This window comes from Anguilla anguilla, chromosome 9 (genome assembly GCF_013347855.1).
Source record: "Anguilla anguilla isolate fAngAng1 chromosome 9, fAngAng1.pri, whole genome shotgun sequence".
In the NCBI taxonomy this organism is placed as follows: Eukaryota; Metazoa; Chordata; class Actinopteri; order Anguilliformes; family Anguillidae; genus Anguilla; species Anguilla anguilla.
Window position 1 is genome coordinate 27,209,452 of NC_049209.1, and position 22,736 is coordinate 27,232,187.

Here is a 22,736-nt window from a genome sequence, read left to right on the forward strand (position 1 = left end):
AATTCAGACATAAAGTTGAATATTCACTGTTGAGCGCTGGCCTTAAATATATAAATAAAGCATGCGGCAAGACAGTCATGCACGTGGGTGTACATGCATTGTTTTAATTTAACAGAAATCATCCTTCCTTTCAAATGTGGTTTTCAACCAAAAGGTTATTACCATGACAACTATTACTACTACTACCACAAATAATAGCCGTAATAAAGGAAGCAGGTAACAGTGTAACAACCGAAGCACACCAGAACATCAAATTTATTTGTGTTTAATAAGATTTTTCATAAAACAATTGTGTTTGCCAAATGTTCTCTATTTTTACACCAAGTAAAGAGCACTTCAGGCCTTCCATGGAGGGAGAAATGGAGGGAGGGAGGGAGGGAGGGGGGAAAAAGATAGAGTGACAGCACTTGCTGCACACCATATATGCTAATCATATAATATTCAAAAGATTTTATTCTTGGGACTTTAAAGAAAAAGATAATTGAGTTTAAGACTGATGGCAGAGTTTTAGTTAGAGATTACAATGAGTACAGTATTTTCCGTACATAAAATACAATTGTGAGTTTGTGCACAGATCATTCTGATGCAAGATCCAACACTTCAAGTGTATCAAAAATCAAAGTTTTTAAATTTACATCAATAAATCAGTTTGCCAGATGAAGATGCAGGACAAGAAAATTTAAATAAGAATTATCCTGCAAAAATAGGCTACAAAATTATCTACAGTACATGTCACGCCATATAGTTTTAATGCACATGAGTACTGCAACATACAGCCACATATTCACACATAGGCACACAGGCTCAGATGAGTGGTTGGGGACTGTTTCATCTCTGCAGTCCTGAGCTTGTTTGTGTGTTCAATTGCAGGTGCATTTATTCTTTTCCTTTTTTTTCACATTAGGCCCATTGTTTAATGTTCATTTATCTCCTAGTTTTACAATTCCAGATCAGAAAACAAAAAATTCTGCCGGTGACAAGACACACATACGCAACTAAATGTCATTAGTAACATGAACAGTCTAACAACTGTGTCTCAGAACATACATCTTCAAAAATCCATTAACAGAAAATAAAATTGTGCAAATTTGTGACCAACTTCAAATATTGTAACAGACAGATATCTAAAATAATTCTGAATGTGATCAACACATATATTAAAATTACAGCACATCTCAAGACACAGGCAGTTAATGATAACAATATATAAAAATTACAACTAAGAAAATATATTTATACTTATGTTTTGTCATAATATCACTCTATTTGGTATCTCTCATTCATTTTGACTTTCTACTCTGTTTTATACAATAATATTGACTATTAATGAAATACTGATTAAAATATTGATTAAAAGAAAAAAGATTTCCTTCCAGAGGGACACCAGTTCACCACCATCCCCGACCTTGGACTCAGATATACAAGACTCCAGTCATGCACAGAAAATGCATGCACGCATGTGTGTGCGTACACACACACACACTCTCTCTCTCACACACACACACATGCACGTGCACACACACCCTCTCTCAAACACACACACATACATACATACATATACATACATACATACATACACATGCACGCACGCACCCAAGCCTCTCTGTGCTTCTCTACACAACCACTTCCAATGACATTGCACAAAACCTCACTTTATAATCACCTTCAGTCCTTTAGATCAGGGTTTCCCCGACTCATTCCTAGGGGCCCCCCTGTTTATGCCGGTTTTTGCTAATTAAGAAAAATGAACAGCTTGTTAAAATTCTGGGATTGCAATTGTGGTTAGAACAAAAACCAGCAGACACAGGGTGGTCCCAGGACCATGTCTGTAAACACCTGCTTCAGATACCACATGCTTTACCATACAAGAGGACGATCTTTAAGAGCAAGAGAGAACCACTGATATCAGTATTATTCATAGAGAGGATTTTCAGGAGAAACGGCAGAAGCACAGCTGCGCAAACAGATCTCCCAGCTTCTGGGAAACGAGTGGGCGTGGTTCCAGAGAGGCGTGGCCTATCAGATTGTTCCAAGGAAGGGGGCGGGGCGTGCCCGCACAGGGGTCCGCCTGCATTACTTTGCAGTAAGCTTGTCCAATCCATTGATGTTCTCAGGCACCAACCCCTGTTCGATGGCCGCCTTGGACTCCTGCACCTGAAACACATAATTTCACGCAGGTTTAATTCAGAAGCCTTGTGCTGCGCTGTGAGCTGCTCAAGCCCAAGCCTCCCGTCGCTCCCTTAAAACTCACACTCTTTCTTTCCTACCTTCTCTTCTCTTCTCCATCCTCCATTTAGCATTCCTATCCAACAACTCTGTATCACGTCCGCGCAGAAAGAAGGCGGGGCAGCTTTGGGACTTTACACAAACCTCAGCTCTTAAAGGGATAGTTCAATTTATGTGGTTTTTTCCAATGTCATTTCAGTTAAAATGGATGTTTTTTGATTTGCTCAGACAGTCCTTGTGCACGATGAAGGATATTTTAGATATTTCAGGATTCATGACCAAGCATAAAAATGACAATTCAGGTATCATACAATAAAACAGAAACAATACTAGACAAACCAGACAGCAAGCTATTGATTTCAGTATCCCAGGTTAGTACTGTGCTAATCCTGTGCTATACCTGTGAGATACTGCATGTTCACCTGCATGCCAGTGTGCTCCAGCTTGTACATGCACTCACCTGGAAAGGGGGGCTGATACCCACAATGCTCTGCATATTGCTGCTATAGTAACAAAGCATGTATTCGCCTCCGAGCAACGGGATCTCCTCCTTATTCATGAAAACCTGGGGGCACAGAGACAGGCAATGTTAAACCAATACACTCATTTCACCCCATCCAAACACACGCACACACCCACACGCATACACACGCACACACCCGGACACACCCACACACGTGCACGCACGCACACACACACACGCTGCCATGGGCCATACCTTTACAATCTCATCGCTGCTAGACACCTCATCGTCCTTCACCCAGGTGTAGGTGACGTAGTCTCTGGGACTCTTGAACCCAGTCTGCAGTGAGAAATATAAATGAGACGTCACTCAATTCTATGGGGGCATCATGCAAGAAATATAAAACATGAACACGTGTTACGGTACTCACATCACGGTTTCTACACCTTATTACATTTACATTTTCCGTTTAGTTATTTACCGGACCCATACAGAACGACTTGCAAAAGCGGTGAGGCAAAGGGTAGAGATCACGGCAAGTTATCAACCTTATATAGGCCTGAAACATAACATTAGGCATGACAGCAGGAGAGAGTTTGGGAATGTCATGCTTTAAGTAGAAAATCAGTATGAGGGCATAGTGATAACAGTAGCATAATTAGGAGTATTCATCCCAGACTAAGTCCTCAGAGTTTAGGGTTTGCTTAACCACACACAGTTTTCAGAGTACAGTGGAGGACAGACAGGGGTCTCCTGACCGCTGAACAGCTCATTCTACCACTGGGGGGCGGAGTGGAGAAGTGTCCTGACCAAGAGAGCCGCCTTTCAGACACCTGCACTTTCTTTTCACGTGAACACAAACTCAACCTAATTTTATGCCTACACTCAGGAAGAGCAAATGGAAGATTATTCAAATAGCCTTGCAGTGGCGGTAAAATGGAGTTCACCGTCTTGTTCCCTGGAGATGGTTTTGTTGAGAGAAGCAGTTACTGGTTTGAGGATGTAAGGGGGCAGGAAGTGAGAGAGGAACAGAAAGAAATCAACCACAGAAAGCGAGCATCCGGCTGGGGTGAAACCCTTCAGCTTTATCTGAATCCTCACTCTCATTCTACCTCCACATCACTCTCTTGGTTAGTACTTGGATGGGAGACCACCTGGGAAAAACTAAATAGCTGCTGGAAGCAGTGTTGGTGGGCCAGCAGGGGGTGATCTTCCCATTGGTCGAATAAACCCCAATGCCCCAATGCAATGACAGGGACACTGTGCTGTAGGAGATGCCGTCATTTGGATGTGATGTTGAACTAAGGTCCTGACTCACTGTGTTCATTAAAGACCCCATGACACTTGTCGCAAAAAATAGGGGGCTCCCTTTCCCTTCTGTCTCTCTCTCCCTCTACCCCCCCTACTCTCCCCATTCCTCCTTAATTGATACCTCGCTCTCTCTCTCACTCCCTTTGCCTCCACCCCTCTTTCCTATTACTCTACCACTATCCTCCCCTCCCAGCTTCTCCCTCCCACTCTGCATCTCTCCTTCTCCCTCTCCCTCCTCCAGCTTCTCTACTCCTCCTTAATCTCTTTCTCCTTCTCCCTCACCAACCACTCTCCTTTCCGCCCTGCTTCCTCCTCTTTCCTCTTTCCTCTTTCCTCTTCCCTCTCCCTCTCCCTCCCCCTCCCCTCCCCTCATCTTTCTCTCCCTCTCTCACCTTATAGAGGCCGATCCAGTCCCAGGTGCTGGAGGGAAAGGGTTCCAGAATGCTGTAGGTTGCTATGGCGTCGTGGTCCGCGCTCCACTCGCCCTCTGCACTCACCCGGACCAGCGGGGTCCCAAACTTCTTCTTCAGCTGCAGAGAGGCCCTCATTTAGCAGTGAAAACCCCATCACCCTCATTTTCTGAAAAACTCCATTACCCACATTTTCTGAAAAAACTCCATTGCCCACATCTTCTGCAAAACCCCCATAACCCACATTTTCTGCAAAAACTCCACAACCCACATTATCTTCAAAAACCCAATAACCCTCATTTTAATTGACCCTTAAAATATATATTAATGAAGAAACTGGTTTCAATAAGAAAAAAATAGGACACCTGATGTTTTGAGATTTGTTCTGTTTCATTTGTGTCCTGGAGAAGACAGAACTGAAACTGTGACACAATATGGAAACAATATGCACCATATGACCAAAGGTATGTGGGCGCCCCCTTGGTCTGGGGATGTTTTTCACGGTTTGGGCTAGTTCCCTTAGTTCCAGTAAAGGCAAATCCTAATGCAATGACATTCTAGATGATTCTGTGCTTCCATGTTGGGGAAGGCCCTTTCCTGTGTCAGCATGATAATGCCCTCGAGCACACAGCGAGGTCCATATAGAAATGGTTGATGAGTTTGGTGTGGAAGAACTTGACTGGCCTGCACAGAGTCCTGACCTCAACCCCATCCAGCACCTTCGGGATCAATTGGAAAGCCAACTGAGCCACACGGCAGAAGCAGGGTGCAATACCACCATGCACCCTACTTCTGCCGAATGGCTGAAGCTAAGCAAGTGTGGGCTTGGTTAGTACTTGGATGGGAGACCACCTGGGAAAAACTAAATAGCTGCTGGAAGCAGTGTTGGTGGGCCAGCAGGGGGTGATCTTCCCACTGGTCGAATAAATCCCAATGCCCCAATGCAATGACAGGGACACTGTGCTGTAGGAGATACCGTCATTTGGATGTGATGTTAAACTAAGGTCCTGACTCACTGTGTTCATTAAAGACCCCATGACACTTGTCGCAAAAAATAGGGGGCTCCCTGGTGTCCTGGCTAAATTTCCAACCTGGCTCTCTTAAACTTGCCACCTAATCCCCTGATTCAATTGGCTAAAAAAATGTTCTCTCCCTCTCCACCTCAGCTAATGTGTGGTGAGCGTGTCAGTGCCTGACCTCACTAATGCTCTTCTGGCTGAATGGAAGCAAATCCCTGCAGCAATGCTCCAACGTTTAGCATAAAGCCTTCCCAGAAGAGTGGAGGTTGTTATAGCAGCAAAGGGTGGACCAACTCCATATTAATGCCCATAATTTTGGATGATATGTCAGGTGTCAACATACTTTTGGTTATGTAGTGTATATATACAACAGAGATAATCTGAAGCATACAATAAACTCCTAAAATAAAAATATGTTGGCGGGGAGACGGTGCAAGTCCGTAGTCTGAGAGACTCCAATGTTGATTGAATACAGGCCCCCTTTTTTACGACAGAGACGACATCATTGACCTTCTTCACCCCGTTTTATCATCCATGAGCCAGACAGCCCTTACCTCCAGCCTGAAGGTGCTGATAACGGGCTTGTGGTCGCTCACACCGTAGTCCATGTTACAGGTGTAAGTGTCCTGTGACACTTTAAGGGAAAGTTCATCGTCTTCGTCCTCCAAATTGGTCCGCTCCTCCCCGTTCTCTTTGGGCTTCACTCTCCACAAGATCCTGTCAGTCCAAGCCGGCTTCCTCTTCTTACTACTGCCCAATCAGAGGTGGAGAGAGCAATGATGTCAGCGGCAGTCTCGTGACAGAGGACAGGGGTTTTTAAACTCAGTCCAGGGGCACTCACCATGTATGCTGGGTTTTTTACAGCCAATCTTTTGATCATTTCAGGTTGTCAAAAATGTGTTTACATTCTTCCACAATTGTTTCCTCACACCTATTTTGACACTCACTAGGCTCACTACCATTTGCTTTGTCTTTGAACTCAATTGTCAGTGACCAAATGTAAAAACCATCAGAAATTAATCACCAATAATTCCACCTGTCAGTCTACAATTTAATTAGTAACAAAGGTTAATGTCTTTCTAAATGAGACATTTGCCATATATCACATCACAGAAAACAAAATCATTAGAAGTCTGTGACTCACTTAAGAAAGATCTGGGACGTAAACATGGGACGTCCATTCTTTGTGGCGAGCGCAGCCACTCAATTAGGCTAATTAAGACCAACTGACAGCTCGCTGCGACTGAGAGCTAGCAGCAATGGGCTGGAAGAAAACGAATGTACTCAGGAGGCCCAATGACTGAGTTTGAAAAGCCCTTAGGCGGGACACCTGATCTGTACACGTGGAGCTCTTTCTTGTGTATCTCTTCGTTTCCCCGTCGTGGTGTTCAGGTCTACAGCTGATTGGCCAGCTCGCCCTCTCGCCTGCCATAGAAACACAGCAGCAGCTGGAGCAGCAGCGAGCCTCTCTCTCTATGCATGCAGACCTCATCAGTCATCTCTAGCGCCTCATGCATCACAGCGGCAGCTGTAACGGACATGCTCACTCAATCAGGTGAGCACACTCCAGGAAACACACACAAACTCAGGTCTAAACTACCACATACACACGGATGGTGCGGTTTGGAATGAAAAACAGGCTGTTATTATGCATGTGTGCAAGTGTGCATGTAAACGAGTGTGCGTGCAAAGTAACTGAATGACTGTGAGTGCGTGTTTATGTTTATGAAATTGTGCATGTAAAGAGGTGTGTGTGTGTGTATGCATGTGCGTGTGTGTGTCAATGTGCATGTTAGAGAGCATGTGAGGGAATGTGCAAGTTAAGGGAGAGTGTGTATGCAGGCATGCATGTGAACAGACACACAGAGTACACAACCTCCCAGAGAACTGCAGGCTAACTAACAAAGGCCCGTCAATTCCGGTCCTGAAGGGCTGGTGTGTGTGCAGGTTTTTCTTTCCAACAATTTCCCAGTGAACTAACAGGCTGTATACATCAACACTGTCCACTCATAGAGTAAATCACAGGAGAACATTTCATATAGGGACACAAGAACAGTCTTCAGCTGCCATGCGCATATCAATAACTGTAGCTAAAATGTCAGATGGCATAAATGTTGGGGCTCATTAAGTGATTAAGGCCAGAAGTTGGCCCGAAAACCAAAAACAGATACAGCCCTCGTTGCCCACCTCGGCTCATTACAACAGCACCTGTTGGTTTTACATCTTATTTCATTGTTAAATGCTAAAACGTTATTGAATAGTACTGAAATCTGAAATGTGTATGCGAGGGAGAGATTGACATGGAGAGAGAGAGAAAGAGAGAGAGAGAGAGAGAGGAGCTATTTTCCCCTATTTTTAAAAGTTGAGAAATTTCACCCTAACAACTACCGAATCATTTGTGTTCGTAGCAATCTGGGGAAGAGTCTACGTGGAATCATAAATAGAAGACTTCTATACTTCCTTAACAAGCACAATGTCTTGAGTAAAAGTCAGACTGGACACAGCACAACTGATCGTATTTACACCCTACACACCCAAACAGACAGACCAAAATAAATATTTCAATCCACAATTGAACCAATTGCACTATAAGGCAGCAAAGTTTAGGGTCTGCTTACTAAGAAAGATTTGTGAGACAGAAACTGAAACCCTACATGCAAAGTTCTGTAAAAGCACCCTCCATGTGCAGAGAAAAACACCAAACAATGCCAAAACCCGTAACTCATTAACAGAAACAAAAGAGCCATGGAATTTTGGAAGCACCTAAAAACAGTGACCTCCCCCCACTCATATCATTAGAACGCTCTCAAATGCCAACATCTCTGAGCCCAGAGAAGAGCCCCCTCAGCCATGAGGCTCAGTTGAGTAACCCCCGCTAACACCACCCAGCCTCAGGACAGCCCCCTTCCAATTAAATCAATTAGAATCAACCAAACCATCACACCACAAAAACAAAGTTACATGACTTATCGGGATTGGGAACCTCAAACAAAAAAACATCAAAGCAAATTGGCATGCTATTTGGCCAAAAACGGAGAATACACCGTGGCAGACTATTGGAACACAGTGAAAAACCACAAGCTTAGGAAAACACTGATGAAGAACTGACACAGTGAGCACAGCCTGGTGATAAGAGACAGGTCGACAATGTGAGAAATAAAAAAGAAATCTGAGAACATTTCCCCAGATTCACAACACAATTCCTAAACTTCCCAAACCCACTGCAAATAAATAGAGACAGAGAGAGAACTATCTGCAGGTACAATGACTGTAATCTGTAGAACTGAGTCAAGTCAGTACTGAAGAATCACAAACTTTCTCTCTTTTCATGCCGAAATATTACAGAACTTCACCATTTAGGGGCAATGTGTGAGGTTGCTCCAGCAACTGGCTGACTCAAGGCCAAGTAACATTTATAGAAATGTTCGGGGTTTTTTTTACGTTAGTGTGAACATACTGTAGCCATTATATTGCTGGATCAAACGCGCAAAACTTGTTTAGCGAAAGCATCTATCCAGCTACGTAGTTTCTTACTACAGCAACAAACACAGCCATATAGTTATAACGTTCCCATAGGTGTACATGCACACTGTGGCAGATACTTTGCTGATGTGGTTCAGTTTTTCTTCATTAGCAAGGTTCTTAACATTAGCTAGCTTCTCCGGCTAGTAAGCCAAAGTGAACAGCATCATACCCTCTGCGACTCTATACACCTTGGTTGTGCTATTGACCTACCTCCATCACTTCGTTAGCTCTTTTCAAGTAGTACAGAATAGTCACCGGGACCGTCATGTGCCAACTCGCTACGTGCCATCATCACTACCGGAGAAGTTAATAAGGCAATATTCCGTTTTTCGTGTGCGAACGCCGCTACAGCGAGATGAGGCCAAAGCGCGAAGCCTGCTGTTCTGAGGGCAGCATTCCGACAGAGGGGGGACATTATCATTAGCGGGTTTGTGCGCAGGAAAGACAAGGGGGTGATGTTAAGCAAGGGGGGAGGGGGGCACGTTTTTAAAGTCTTACTTAAACCCCAACCAAGTCTTCTGTGGCCTGCGAAGTGGAAAAGGAAAGAGGACAAGAGTGAACATCGCACGAGCAGAAACTCGACAGCCGTGCGCAGGAAGTACGGCTCTCTGAACATAAGAAGCAGATATGAGCGTGTCAGGCGTGTGTGTGTGTGTCTGTGCGCGTTTGTATGTAATACCTTGTGTCGTAGTTCTCGGAAAACCGATCAAATTTGTACGTGGGCCTGAAAGTGAGAGGTCCCTCCTCAAACTCCTGCAGGAAGGCCTCCTTCTTCTTCATCATCGTCAGCTGAGCGAGACAGAGAAACAGACCTGGGTGAGATGATCTGAGCGGAGAGACGCTCTGCTCTGCTCTGCACAGTGGTTAGGCTACAGCATACATCGGAGTGCAAGAGCAAACAATGACAGAGCCTAGCTGTGTACCCAATGATAAATATGCAAATGACTTTCAACTTCAAGGGATGTAAATCTTTTACAAAAGGGTCTCTGTATAGATGCCTACAAGGAAAAGCAAATAAACCACAACAGAGCACATGATTTATGTGTGTGTGTACACTGTACACAAATCTAAGTTGTATATATTAGGGCTGTAAGAACAAATTTCACAATTTGAACATAATTAAAATGTCAAAAATGCATGAATGTATTTCTTTGTGCGTGTATGTTTGTGTGCGTGCGTGTGCGCATGCGTACATACATGTGCATGTGTGTGTGTGTCTGTGTGTATGTGTATGTGTGTGTGCGTGCGTGTGTGTGTGCGTGCCTGCGTACATGTGTATGCGTGTGTGTGTATGCGTGTGTGTGTTTGTGTGCATGTGCATGTGTGTGTATGTGTGTGCATGAGTGTGTGTGTGTGTGCGTGCGTGTGTATGTGTGTGTGCGTGTGTGTTTGTGCACACGCATGTGTTTGTGTGCGTGCGTGTGCTCCCACGGGCCTGACCTGGTCTCTGTCCCACAGTAGATTCAAGCGGTTGCTGTTGATGGCGGACCGCAGGAAATGCATGCCGTGATCTGCAATCCGGAAGTTCAGATCCCCGAACCAGAAGACCAGCCTGAGAGCCAGACAAAATGTTCAGCGGAACGGAGTGTTCCGGATATCCATATATTACCTCTGCAACCAGCCAGTGTGTGCATCCCTCTCAGCTTGAGATTCAATCATACCACGTTAAAGCCTTTAATTTAAGTTTAAGGCCTTATGCTTCATGTACAATTCAATTACATATAAATATGGAAATTTAGTAGATGCTCCTCTTATCCAGAGGGACCCACGCAATTTACACAGATTTACTAGGCATTTGTTCAGCCAAATACTATTTTTTGCCTAAATTACTAACGCAATTCAGGTTAAGAACCTTGCTCAAAGGTGAAATGGCACTGCCCCACCTAAGATTTAAACCAGCAACCGCTGTTCCAAACCCAGTTCCCTAACCATAGTACAGTGTCACCAATGGCTCAATCTGTTTGTGGGTCCTTGCCCCCCTGGAGAAAATTTCAAACCGGTAATCTCCAAATTACAAACCCAGTTCCCTAAGCAGCAGCAGTTAGGGATGCAGCAGTATTCTTTTCTGAAGCGGCAGGCAGAGTCCAGCCGGGATCTGATTGTGAGTAATCAGAACACCGTGTGTTCGGTTCAGGACGTGCAACATCCTGGACGTCTGTATGTATTCAGAATGAGCATTTCTGTTCTTGATTAGCATAGCTAACTTGCAGTAGCACTTTAAGTGATGGTGTAATATACACAGCCTATACTAGGAATGTTGATAGCTAGGCCTGGCACTGTTGCTCACTTAACTCTTGTGTTTCCCTGTTATTTGCAATGAGCTCTGGATAACCCCGAAAAGCTTTGGCTAAATGCGCGTAATGTAAAACACAGGAGGCGTCAGGCCAGATGTGTGGCGTGTTACCTGTGGTCCAGTATGTGTAGAGTTTTACATGTGGAAGTTACCTGTGGTCCAGTACATGCGGCGTGTTGTGCATGTCGAAGTCCTGCGAGTCCAGGATGTACTCGAACTCGTCGACCCGCTGCGTGGCGTACTGCATGTGCGCCGCCAGGTGGCAGTTGAGGAAGCAGAGCATGTGGCCGTAGAAGGACAGACGCACAGACACCCCTCCCTTGTTGCCCTTAGTGGGGGAGCGGAGGAAAACAATTTTATCTAAAATGTACTGATACTGTGCTGTAGTCTCTTGTTTTATGTGCGGGTTTTTCATTAAATAAAACATTTGTAATCCCATCTGTGTTGGGACTACAAAGTAATCTAACCTTGCAAAATTTAGGTACAACATATTACATTATGGTCATAAAATATTTTTATTTGAACAGCAGAGCTGAGGCATACTGAAGCACAGCCTTCCCAGCACAGCTGAGGCATACTGAAGCACTGTGTCCCCAGCACAGCTGAGGCATGCTGAAGCACAGCCTCCCCAGCACAGCTGTGCCAAACTGAAGCACAGTGTCTCCAGCACAGCTGAGCCATACTGAAGCACTGTGTCCCGAGCACAGCTGAGGCATACTGAAGCACTGTGTCCCGAGCACAGCCGTGCCATACTGAAGCACTGTGTCTCCAGCACAGCTGTGCCATACTGAAGCACAGCCTCCCCAGCACAGCTGTGCCAAACTGAAGCACAGTGTCTCCAGCAGAGCTGAGCCATACTGAAGCGCAGTCTCCCAAGCACAGCTGAGCCATACTGAAGCACTGTGTCTCCAACACAACTGTGCCATACCAAAGCACAGCCTCCCCAGCACAGCTGTGCCACACTGAAGCACAGCCTCCCCAGCACAACTGTGCCATACCAAAGCACAGCCTCCCCAGCACAGCTGTGCCATACTGAAGCACAGCCTCCCCAGCACAACTGTGCCATTCCAAAGCACAGCCTCCCCAGCACAGCTGAGCAATACTGAAGCACAGTGTCTCCAGCACAGCTGAGCCATACTGAAGCACAGCTGTGCCATACTGAAGCAGTGTCTCCAGCACAGCTGTGCCATACTGAAGCGCAGTCTCCCCAGCACAGCGGAGCCATACTGAAGCAGTGTCTCCAGCATAACTGTGCCATACAAAAGTACAGCCTCCCCAGCACAACTGTGCCATACCAAAGCACAGCCTCCCCAGCACAACTGAAGCATACCAAAGCACAGCCTCCCCAGCACAACTGAAGCATACTGAAGCACAGCGTCCAGACTCAGTCTTACCCAGTAGCCAAAGATGCCGGTGCGTGTGTAAGTGGTCTGAATGTCCTGAATGAAGGGGACATGGGTCAGTCTGGAAAAGATCAACAGGAGGAGTCCCTGCATTCTAATGGAGGAGACCTAAGAAGTGGGGGGGAGGAATGAATGAGAGATGGAGGGAGGAAGAGAAAGAGAGTGGGATGGAAGGATAGAGAGCGGGAGGGGAGACACAGAGGGAGAGATTTACGTTTGCACCCCTTTTACATACACATCATAACGAATATAACACATACTGAATATAAAAACAATAAAGAGAAAGAAAGAGAAGGGGGCTATAATCCAGCATATATGGGTGACAAATTAAAGGAAAAACCTGAATAAATGAGTGGAGAAACATAATGAATGCAGATGCTTCCATCCAGGTGTACTGCATGATACAATTAAACCATTAACATTCTATCATGCTCTGTGGCTTGTACAAAATTGCTGAGCAGGCCCAGTTGACCTCCATTTTGGATCAAGATGGCAAGAGGAAAAGCTCTTTTCCTTTAAAAGAGGGTTCATTATTGGGGCACGGATGGCAGGAGCTTCAGCCACAAAGAATGGTCAACTGGACAGTGTTTCAATAGGAACAAAGTGACATCTGCATTTAGATCTATGGGAAAGACACCACTGCCCCACTGCCCTCATTCTCTAGCCACTTCCTCATTATGGTTTCTGATAATGCATTCAGTGAGGTTTGATACGCAAACCAGAAGGAGATCAGAATACAAAGACTTGAGAAGAATACTCAGCCAATGGAATCTCAGAAGGTAAAGGTCTGATGTAGCGCAAAGAAATGATTTTAAAAAATGATTGTTATGTAAATGTAGTCACAGAAGACAAAGAAAGGAGTGTTTGCTATTCAGCCTTGTCCAGTCCTAATGAGGACCCTGCATAAAGTCTCATTGTTTCAGACATTGAATCCACACACACACACACACACACACACATACACACAGACACACGCACTTGCACGCACACATACACACACACACACACTCAAGCAGACACACAACAGAGACCCACTTTACCTTTACATAGCCCATTGGTGCCAGACTAGTCATAAATGCTTGACTCCAGGAGTCCTCGTAGACCAGATCCACAATGAATCTCACAGGAGTCGCATTCACCTCCTGCAGACTAAGAGACAGCACACACACACACACAGACACAAACAGACACACACACAGACACACCATTTCTCAAAAGCGTAACACACTATTGTTATAATGTTAATGATGTCTGTCAAAACCATGACAAGTTTAATTTCTGCATTTTCTGTTTGCACAGTACTGTATATATTCATAGGACTAGCCTGTTTAGAATTTCTACAGCCAATACAAAACTGTACTGATACAAATATTCAGAGTACCCCTTACAAAAACAGTCATAAAAAAGCCCACTCAACAGTCAAGGAATCAAACCTCAGGCCCTTCTAACATGGAGAGATGCTTTTGTGTGCCATTCAACCAAAAGCAGCCTCTCGTTCGATCCCTTAAGCTATAAACAATGTGGTCACGGCAAGCCCAATCAGAGCAGAGTACCCCTGCTTCTCACCCAATCGCGTAGAGGTCGACTGCATCCTGGGAGTCCAGCTCCAGCAGGGAGGTGACATCACTGGGGGGTTCCGCAGTGCCCACGTTCCATGTGACCACGTGCAGCCTGGGAAACAACAGAGGACAGAAAAGAACATCAGATGAATCATCGCCCATGTACTTCCAAGAATTTCCTCCAAAGAAGACCAACCACGCTTCCCCCAACTTGCTCGTTATCTGCCCTCACTCACTGTCATTTTAATGCAGCCATTTTGATTGTCTAAAATTCAAACTTACATCTTGGGTACTATTCAGTTTTGTTTCTGTCCTTACTGAAAAATAATATACGGTAACATATTGCATGTGGACTTCTTGAAATATTTCACAGTGTCACATTTGGAAAATATACTGCATATGCATGAAAGCTGCAAAAATGTGTCCATATATTTATAATATATTTTATTTCAATATATTTTTTGTACATTCAATTCCCAAAAGTGTGCACTATAAGACCACATTAAAAACAAGAACTGGCTAAAAATATTATAATCTGCAAAAACGAGAGTGGGAATGAAAAACTCCACATAAACACAACCTTGTGAATAGGATTAAACCAGAGGTTGACGTAAATAAAATGGATGTCTGTCTGTTCCCTGATCACGTGCCTCCGAGTCAAATTTAATCCACATCAGAGCGCAAGCACACAGACGTACGTGCGGCGCCAATGACCTTTCTCTCCATTCATTTCCCTAAGTGCAAAGTAGTGTTCATCTGACCAGATCTAATCACAGCTAAAACAAACAACCAATGGGAGGGTTTACTATCTAAGGCTGCACAACGTGCAAATCTGACATTGAACCTCCCTCAATAGAGCCCTGAACACGAGGGCAAAAAGCATTCCCCTCCCAAGACACAACAATCAATATTCACACAAATGTACACACACAGCAAGCAATGCCAAGGCAAATACTAAATTCTAATTTAAAAATCCTCCTATATCGTTAAGAAACTAGTTGTAATCTATGGATCGGGATGACCCTAGCTTAACGTAGGGTGTGATTCTACTGTACAGCAGATCAGTTAGAGTAGCAGATTTTGGAGCGGCCCCAGTAGGACGCCGGCCGTCGCTGAGGGGCCACCTGAAGGGGTCGGTCCCACTCCAGAGGCCGCAGAGGAGGAAGGCCTCGTCCAGCGTGCGGGACACCTGGGCGTGGATCTCAGACTCCTCCGCGCTCAGGTCCTCCACACAGGCCAGCAGCTGGGAGACCCGCTGCCGCAGCAGGAGGCGGCCGGCCCCCGACAGGGAGGCCGTGCTGGCCGTGCTGTCTGAGCGGCTCCGCGGGCTGTCCGTCTCCTCGTCCATCGTCTCTCAGCCAATCGGCGGGAGGGGGAGGGGGAGGGGAGGAGTTCGAACCAGGAATCAGGAAGGAAGGATCAGCAGCTAAATTTGGTTCTGGGATCTTTCTCCACTTTCTTGGGCTTTGGAGGAAATGGCTTTAGCTGTAAAATTTTGTTTCTGTAAACAGATTTATGTAAGGCAGGTTTTTAATTTAATTAAGGAAACTATAAAATCATGTCAATTAGTCAAATTCTGGATTCTGAAATTTAAAAAAAAATGTATCCAACTAAAGCCAGAATACAACAAGTGTCCAGCAACTTCTTTACCCACTTATCTCCTTTAGTTATGTCTTCTCAGATTTTTCAAAAGGGTTCTTCCTCAATTTCCCGTTTATACGAAATCACACGTCTGTTATTTCAACAGCCTCTTCTGCATTCACGCAACTTTCCTGGTCTCTTCTTCTTGTGATATGACTGCTCCCACTTCGCAAATGCAAAGAGCCGGCTGCAAAAACCCTTTCACAGCACCTCTAGAGCTCAGGAACCTCTCACAACCCATAAGACACTGAACTCTGCAGGCTAAAAAAAAATCTCAAACACTTAACAATGCGCGCCAAGAACTGTCTGAAATTAAAACGGATAAAAAATAATGAAATGCTCGGCATACAGCAGCGTTTTAAATCTGGCTCCTGTCCATTTCTTCTGCCCCCACCTAGCCAGCGCTTTCTGCTCCACCACCTTTCCTTCGGCTGAGAGTGAGCGAGACTGAGATGTGGGCAGGTCTTTTTTGAAGAACGTGCAGCGGAAGGTGCTGGATTTCCAGGGTAATCTGGAGCAGGGGGCTGCCCACGTGAGTTGGGGAACATTCACCCAGACAGGGGAGCGGCTGATCCCCAAATCACTGCCAGTGTTGTTGCCAGCGTTGGGGAATGCGTCGAAAATGGCCTGAGTTTATAATCGGGTTAATTTACGCATTTACTCGATACACATTCACTACAAGGAGACCTCTGACACACATGGGTGAGAGACGCATGCGTGAGCATGTGTGTGTGTGCATGTGTATGTGCGCGTGTGAGAAAGACATGTGGTTAACTCAGGAGTTCACAGTGAATTAGTCATTTTTAAATGTTTCAAGCTTACAGGAACAAAGGTCAAGCATCTAAGGTTGAGATGGCACACTTTATGATACCCCATACCCCATCTCACAAACTTGTGTGCCCTCATTATTGTGATTGGTTAACAGAACTGAAGTCAATCAGATTATAATAATCACAGTCATAATCAAAGATATACGCAATGTTACAACACATGTAGTACCACACATTCATACAGCAAACAGAGCCGATTTAACGACCCTGGGAATAACCAGTCATTACCCAAAGTTCACACTGACTAGCTCTTTCACATCACAGCAAATTGACCATTGTTAACTGTAAGACTTTATATGAGTCCAGCTGGAATGAAATGTAATCTGTCAGAACATTTTACTGTGATTGATTTGAGCACAGGATTCCTTTTCCTTCCACTTCCTGTGTTTCCTATTCTGTTTTGTTTTTTTCTGGCATTTTCTGCTACAGTTACAAGCTCAGAGACCTTAACGACGGTGGCACTGAGCAACAATTAGGAAGACAAATACTTCAGTTCAGATTAGCAAAATAAGACAGAACAAGGCACTGCCAAAAGCTGATTTTCATCTCCGGAGTCTCCCAGGAAAACAATGCATTCCAATTAGCGCTGCCTCCCAAACACTAGTGCGAAAAAACCCACACAACTATGAAACTGGCCACAGACAAGCAAACACAAGCAGGGCAGAACAGGCCTATCTCCCTTCCCAAAATGTCAATACAGAGGTTGTAGGGAGAAAACCCAGGATAAACAAGTGCCTGACAGAACATTTTAATAAATCTTCCTGAGAATGACTGTGTCGTGACTGTGTCGTGACTGTGTCGTGACTGTGTCGTGACTGTGTCGTGACTGTGCGGAGCCCAATTTAGTAGAACAGACTCTGGGGTAACAAATTAAGACAGCGGCTATTTCGGAAAAAAAAGAAAGAAGAAAAGGCCTGTTACACAAGAAGAAAGAACAAAAAAGGCAAAATGCACCCTTTCAAAAAAAAACTAGCTAATCCCTAAATGCCGCTGGGTAATACGGTCACACGCAGATTCTTAAGAGTCATTCCTCTGAAAGCGAGGACAAATGGGGAGGAGAGCGAAAGGGAAGGGGGAGGTTGTTGTCCTGGTCTTGTGAGAGATTAAAGACTCCGTGTAATCACTTTTTGGGTGTTAACCATTAAGCCACAAAACATGTATAATTGCTTTTTCTCAAATTTATAAACAGGAAAACAATATCATTTCCTTTCAATGTCATGCATGTCATTTTTAGCACAAGCGCTCCGGGTCTACGGTATGTCTGGTCTGTATAGATATTCACTTTAAGTTCACTTGCGACTGCAGCCCATGAAACGATTTAACCACTGATAATAAAATTCAATAAACACGCTCTCATAATTATGAATGCCAAATCCTCCTGTAGCAGGCAGCATTAGAACTGTCAGGGTTTTAAAAAAATCTAAATCTCAAATAAACCACTTTCATTATCACAGTATTTGTTTTCTTTGGTAATAACAATTTTAAAAATTACGATTTGCATGCAGGCTCTTTAAACTTCTCTTTGTAGGGTGCCCCCTACTGGAACCACCCCACTCTGCAGGACTAACTTGAAGCCTTTCTCAAAGAGTCCTTATATCACTGCACGGCTTGTGAGTTTCTAACACTGCATTACACAACCGTCATTTAGCATACACTCTTATCCAGAGCAGCTCACAAAAGAAGATAATGTCCAGAGTCATGAGAACAACAGTGCCAGACCTGGCTAATAACATTCCCAAACCAGCATGTGAGCGCATCATCAATAATACACTAAACATAAGCTAACTTCTACCAACCTAGAAGCATAATACTGGTGCGAGTAAGCAATCGCAACATAATACACCATTCGCATGGTGTAAGGCTCCCTTGAATAGACTCCCTTGTTCGAGCCCTGTGAGCCTGGACGAGGTTGCAGCTGCACACGCTCATACGACTTCTACGTCATTCACATCAGCAGGGACAGTAAGAGGGGAAGGGATGGGATGAGGATAGTAAACATAGATTGAGGAGAACTGCGGGAAACAGCACAAAGGCGACAGGCCTCAGAAGGCTGAGCAGGTGGATACCTGAAATTCTCCTTGGAAGCCCCCTGGCTGCTGCTCCTCCCTGCCTGCATGCTCACACCTAGAAAGACAAAGAGCATCAGAAACACACTCTGTGTCGTACACATGCTGTCTCTCTCTCCCACACACAAACACACACACTCTCTCACTCTCTCAATCACTCACACATACACACACACACACACTCTCTCTCTCTCGCACTCACACCCACTAAATATGCAGGCCCTCAATATATTAAAGTTATTTACCAAGCATTATTTTTTCATACCCTTTAATACAGTATAATCCATTATGAATGCTCACAGGCAGGCCTGAAGTGAACAATCTAAATTAAAGAGGTTTCTGAGCTTGTTGTTTACATGGCCACAACACACATCCAGGGAGTCAGAACGAGCCATGGTCCTATCCCTCTCCTGCAATTGCTGGGGGTAAAACGAAAATGGTGGAATCTTGTAATGTGTTTTTGGTCACGGGATACTTTCAGAAATTAGGGTTGTTAGTTCCTGGCTTTGAGCTAATCCAGTAGAAACTGTCAAATTGATCACTTCTACTTTTGCACCGATTTTCTTGCAATAGGTGGCCCCCGGCAGAGATGAAACAGAAAGCACCAATAATTCTGAGTTCCATGCACCCTTGTGAACACTGCCCTGATGCTCACTAACCCTTGAGAATTTAATCTTTGGAGAATCCTTGAACGCACACAGCTAGCATTTTCAAGTCATTTTGAGTACGTCAATGATTTGCTTCATATCATTTCAAAGATGTAAGGTTTTAACTACAGACTGTAACCAGTATTCACAGTGTATAGTCAATCAGGCTATGTCCAGGTTTCATATGAGGATAGGCAGCGAGTTTTTGCGAGCTAATTACCCAGTTACAGTTGCTGATAATTAGACCAGCACAGTATTCTTGAAATTTAGGTCTAAAACGAGATTGTCTTCATGTCTACGTTATTGGGTTCCAATGGGTTACTTTAAGACTGATTCCAGTAAGTCCAGACCGGAATCAGCGTGAATAAACCACATATACGCACACCAAAATTAAGCGTTTCTTTTTCATTGGACTAATTTCGCTACCGCCTGCTGTTTATGTGCTAATGTAAATTTGTACGGAGAAACCAATGAAAATGCACCTTCGTTATCGCCAATTAGACTAGTAATAGAGGAAACATCATCAGATTTTGATTATTATTTTACGCACTAACGGTGATAAGTGTGACACAAACTTGTGAGTAAGTATCGATAACACAATGCCCGTGAAAGACAATGTGCAACAGCCTGACTGGTCAGTAGCTATTTAACTTCTAGCTAGCTAAAGTATCAGTCTTGTGTACTGTAACCTACTGCAACTTCCAGCTGTCACCGAGCGATGACATAATATTTTGCTGTTTACCACATAGCATAACCGGCTCTCAAGTGCCAACAATTTCGCAAGCAAACTATGATCCACGTCAGCTGCTAGTTGACGACAAATAGTAGCCTAAAAATAAAGACAAATTACAAAGCAGCGAAATCAGGCATGAACAGAGAGCTAAATTAAGCTGCTGCTATACTAGCAAGCTAGCAAGGAAGTTTAAATTGCAGAGATGGTGTTAGCTAGCGTTAGCTAGCGCAAAGTGCTGAAGTCCGGTTGCTGTCATTAAATATTTGTTTTCGCTATGACAGCACGCATCAATGAAACCGGTCAATCTATACTCCACCCATCATCAGGGCATCCACACCATGAACAAATTAGTTAGCTAGCTGATTTAGCCAATTATATTTTGGGGAAGAGCAACACCTTATAGCTTACATTAGACCAGCTAACTTAACTGTAGTCTTGCAGTCACTGAACTGATTAAGTAGCCAAGTAAATGTATTCATAGCTTGACTGCAACTATTTAGTCACAGTTAGCTAAAAGTGGTAAAAATGAAAAGATAGTTAACTAACAAGCAAAATATCCTGCTAGCATGCTAGCTGTCATAGATTACATCCTCTTCCCACGGCTAAATTATTCATATTTGCACCACGCGCATACCCTTGCAAAGTTCTCCTTATCAGTGCATTCCCGCTTATCTGATTCAGTAAGCGCGTATTCCGTACTCACAAAAAGCAGGTTCGGTGTTCCAGGCAATCGAGCGAGAACGCAAGTGTAAACTGTAGTAGCGCGCTCTGGCTTGTTTTGCCCATTCACTCCCCCTTAATGCTCCTTGTTTCCACTTCCTCCTCTTATCCAACCCAGCAGCGCCCTCGGTTTACAGCGTCAATTCGACGAATCAGCGACAAGCATAACGTTGTACAATAGGCCTACAAAAAAAAAAACACGGCAATATGTCTTAAGAGGGTAATGAATGATGTGATTGTCACAAACAAATCCCTGGATATTGATCAGAATGTGACATTGGGAGATATGGCCATAACATTTAATGATTTCTTATGAATCTTTTGTAGGATTGTCAAGTTAGGATGTTTAAGTTTTCAACTGATTTCCTTACCAACATTCATTGCTGAGGTACTTTAATCATGCAGTGAATCACCATCACCCAAGTTAATTTCCAAAGCAACCAAAGTTCAACATGTTGATGCAGATAACATAGGCTATGTAATGGCACAGAAGACTGCTCAGCTCATCCTTTTAAAAAGGCCTATGGTAACCTTCAGATGACCCTATGTACCGGTAATAAGTTTCTTATTTGGCAATGTTGTTACTGAAGTCACACTGTGTTGTAAAGTATTCAAGTTTTAAAGCACTATTTAAAAACGACCAAACTATTGTGATTGGGTTTGTCATATCACTTACAATTTTTAAAACGAATAAATCTTATTTTACCTGGACTCCTTAACCCTTATCAGTGCTGATCCGATCCTATACAATGTATTATTATGCTAATATCAATGTTATACTATATATCTTTATATTAGCATAATTAGGGAATCTCCTCATAGTCACCAGGCCCTAAGCAGCTGCCTATGGTGATGTGATGTTTAGCTACAGAAAGCAAAATTGTGGTTGTTATTTTAAAAAAGAAACATAGGATTTCATGTTGCAATCTCCCTTCTGCTATGCAAATCCAGATTAGATTTAGGAGTTCTTGCTGCATACGCAGTTATCCAGTTATCCGTCGACAAGAATGGCTCACTTCTTCTCTTCTCTGATTGCCAACTTTGCTTCGACCATCTGATTGGATGAGGGCTTTTGGCTCCTTTGTTGATCAGGTTAGATAACAAAGCCGCAGTCCTCGAAGGCTGGGGAGGCTGAGGGGGAGGGGGAGATGAAGGATCAACGGTTTGGACCTCAGCATGCATGTGACAGTTAGGCACCCTGATGACGTCAAATTACACTGTGAAAATATTGTTTTGGGAGATTCTGAACAATGATGAGGCAAGAAATGGGATTATGACAAAGTGGAAAACTTGAAGAAAAAGTTCACTTTCTGAAGTTTTATTTTTTTAAATATTATTAAAATTTGAATGCATAATGTTTAATGTTTTTGATTGCCGCAGACATTTTTTAATAGGCCTACAATCGAGGAAATTTTAGACCAGTGATGTCTTCATGTTGGGCTAGAAATTACCTGAACCCACATTGCCCTTTCGGTTAAGATTGGACACCCATGTTTTAAATATTTTAAGTTCCTGACAACCTGCTGGCTTTAAAATGGCTGGTATAGGGGCACTTGGGATATGGTGTAGAGCAAGAAAATACACTTGTGCAGCTTGTAGAGGCATTATGTTTCCAGAGGAGGCACATGAGTATATAACGAGTTTAAACTTGCTTTCATTTGGCATGATTTCCTATGCTGTACATTAATTGAGAAGGCATAGCTTCCTTTTGAAACATCAGAATATGACACATGAAAATAAGATTACTGCATGAGAGACCTGAAAGCAACAAACTGACAAGAAGTTCTCGCTTTTAGAAAACTGCATTTTCAAAATGAAATATAAAAAAGAAAGTGAACTATCCCTGTAAATGTATGAAGAATGTATAAAAGGCACATATACATATAATGA

The 22,736-nt window shown here is 43.8% G+C and overlaps 1 protein-coding gene across 2 annotated transcripts; it reads right to left on the reverse strand.

Annotated features, from left to right (window-relative positions):
* Window positions 1–78: 78 nt before the first annotated feature.
* Window positions 79–20,975, reverse strand: inpp5kb (inositol polyphosphate-5-phosphatase Kb). 2 transcript variants are annotated; one of them, XM_035434044.1, is made up of 14 exons: window positions 20,830–20,975; window positions 18,747–18,804; window positions 14,217–14,321; window positions 13,691–13,799; window positions 12,642–12,758; window positions 11,400–11,575; window positions 10,395–10,506; window positions 9,634–9,743; window positions 9,453–9,479; window positions 5,984–6,179; window positions 4,393–4,530; window positions 2,945–3,028; window positions 2,687–2,791; window positions 79–2,154 (listed from the first exon to the last, which is right to left on the reverse strand). In XM_035434044.1, the coding sequence occupies exons 2-14, from the start codon at window positions 18,794–18,796 to the stop codon at window positions 2,074–2,076; spliced, it is 1,410 nt and encodes a 469-aa protein (XP_035289935.1). In that variant the 5' UTR covers window positions 18,797–18,804; window positions 20,830–20,975; the 3' UTR covers window positions 79–2,073. The 2 variants fall into 2 exon arrangements, with proteins under 2 accessions (XP_035289935.1, XP_035289936.1); XM_035434045.1 differs by lacking the exon at window positions 9,453–9,479.
* Between the last annotated feature and the right edge of the window lie 1,761 nt (window positions 20,976–22,736).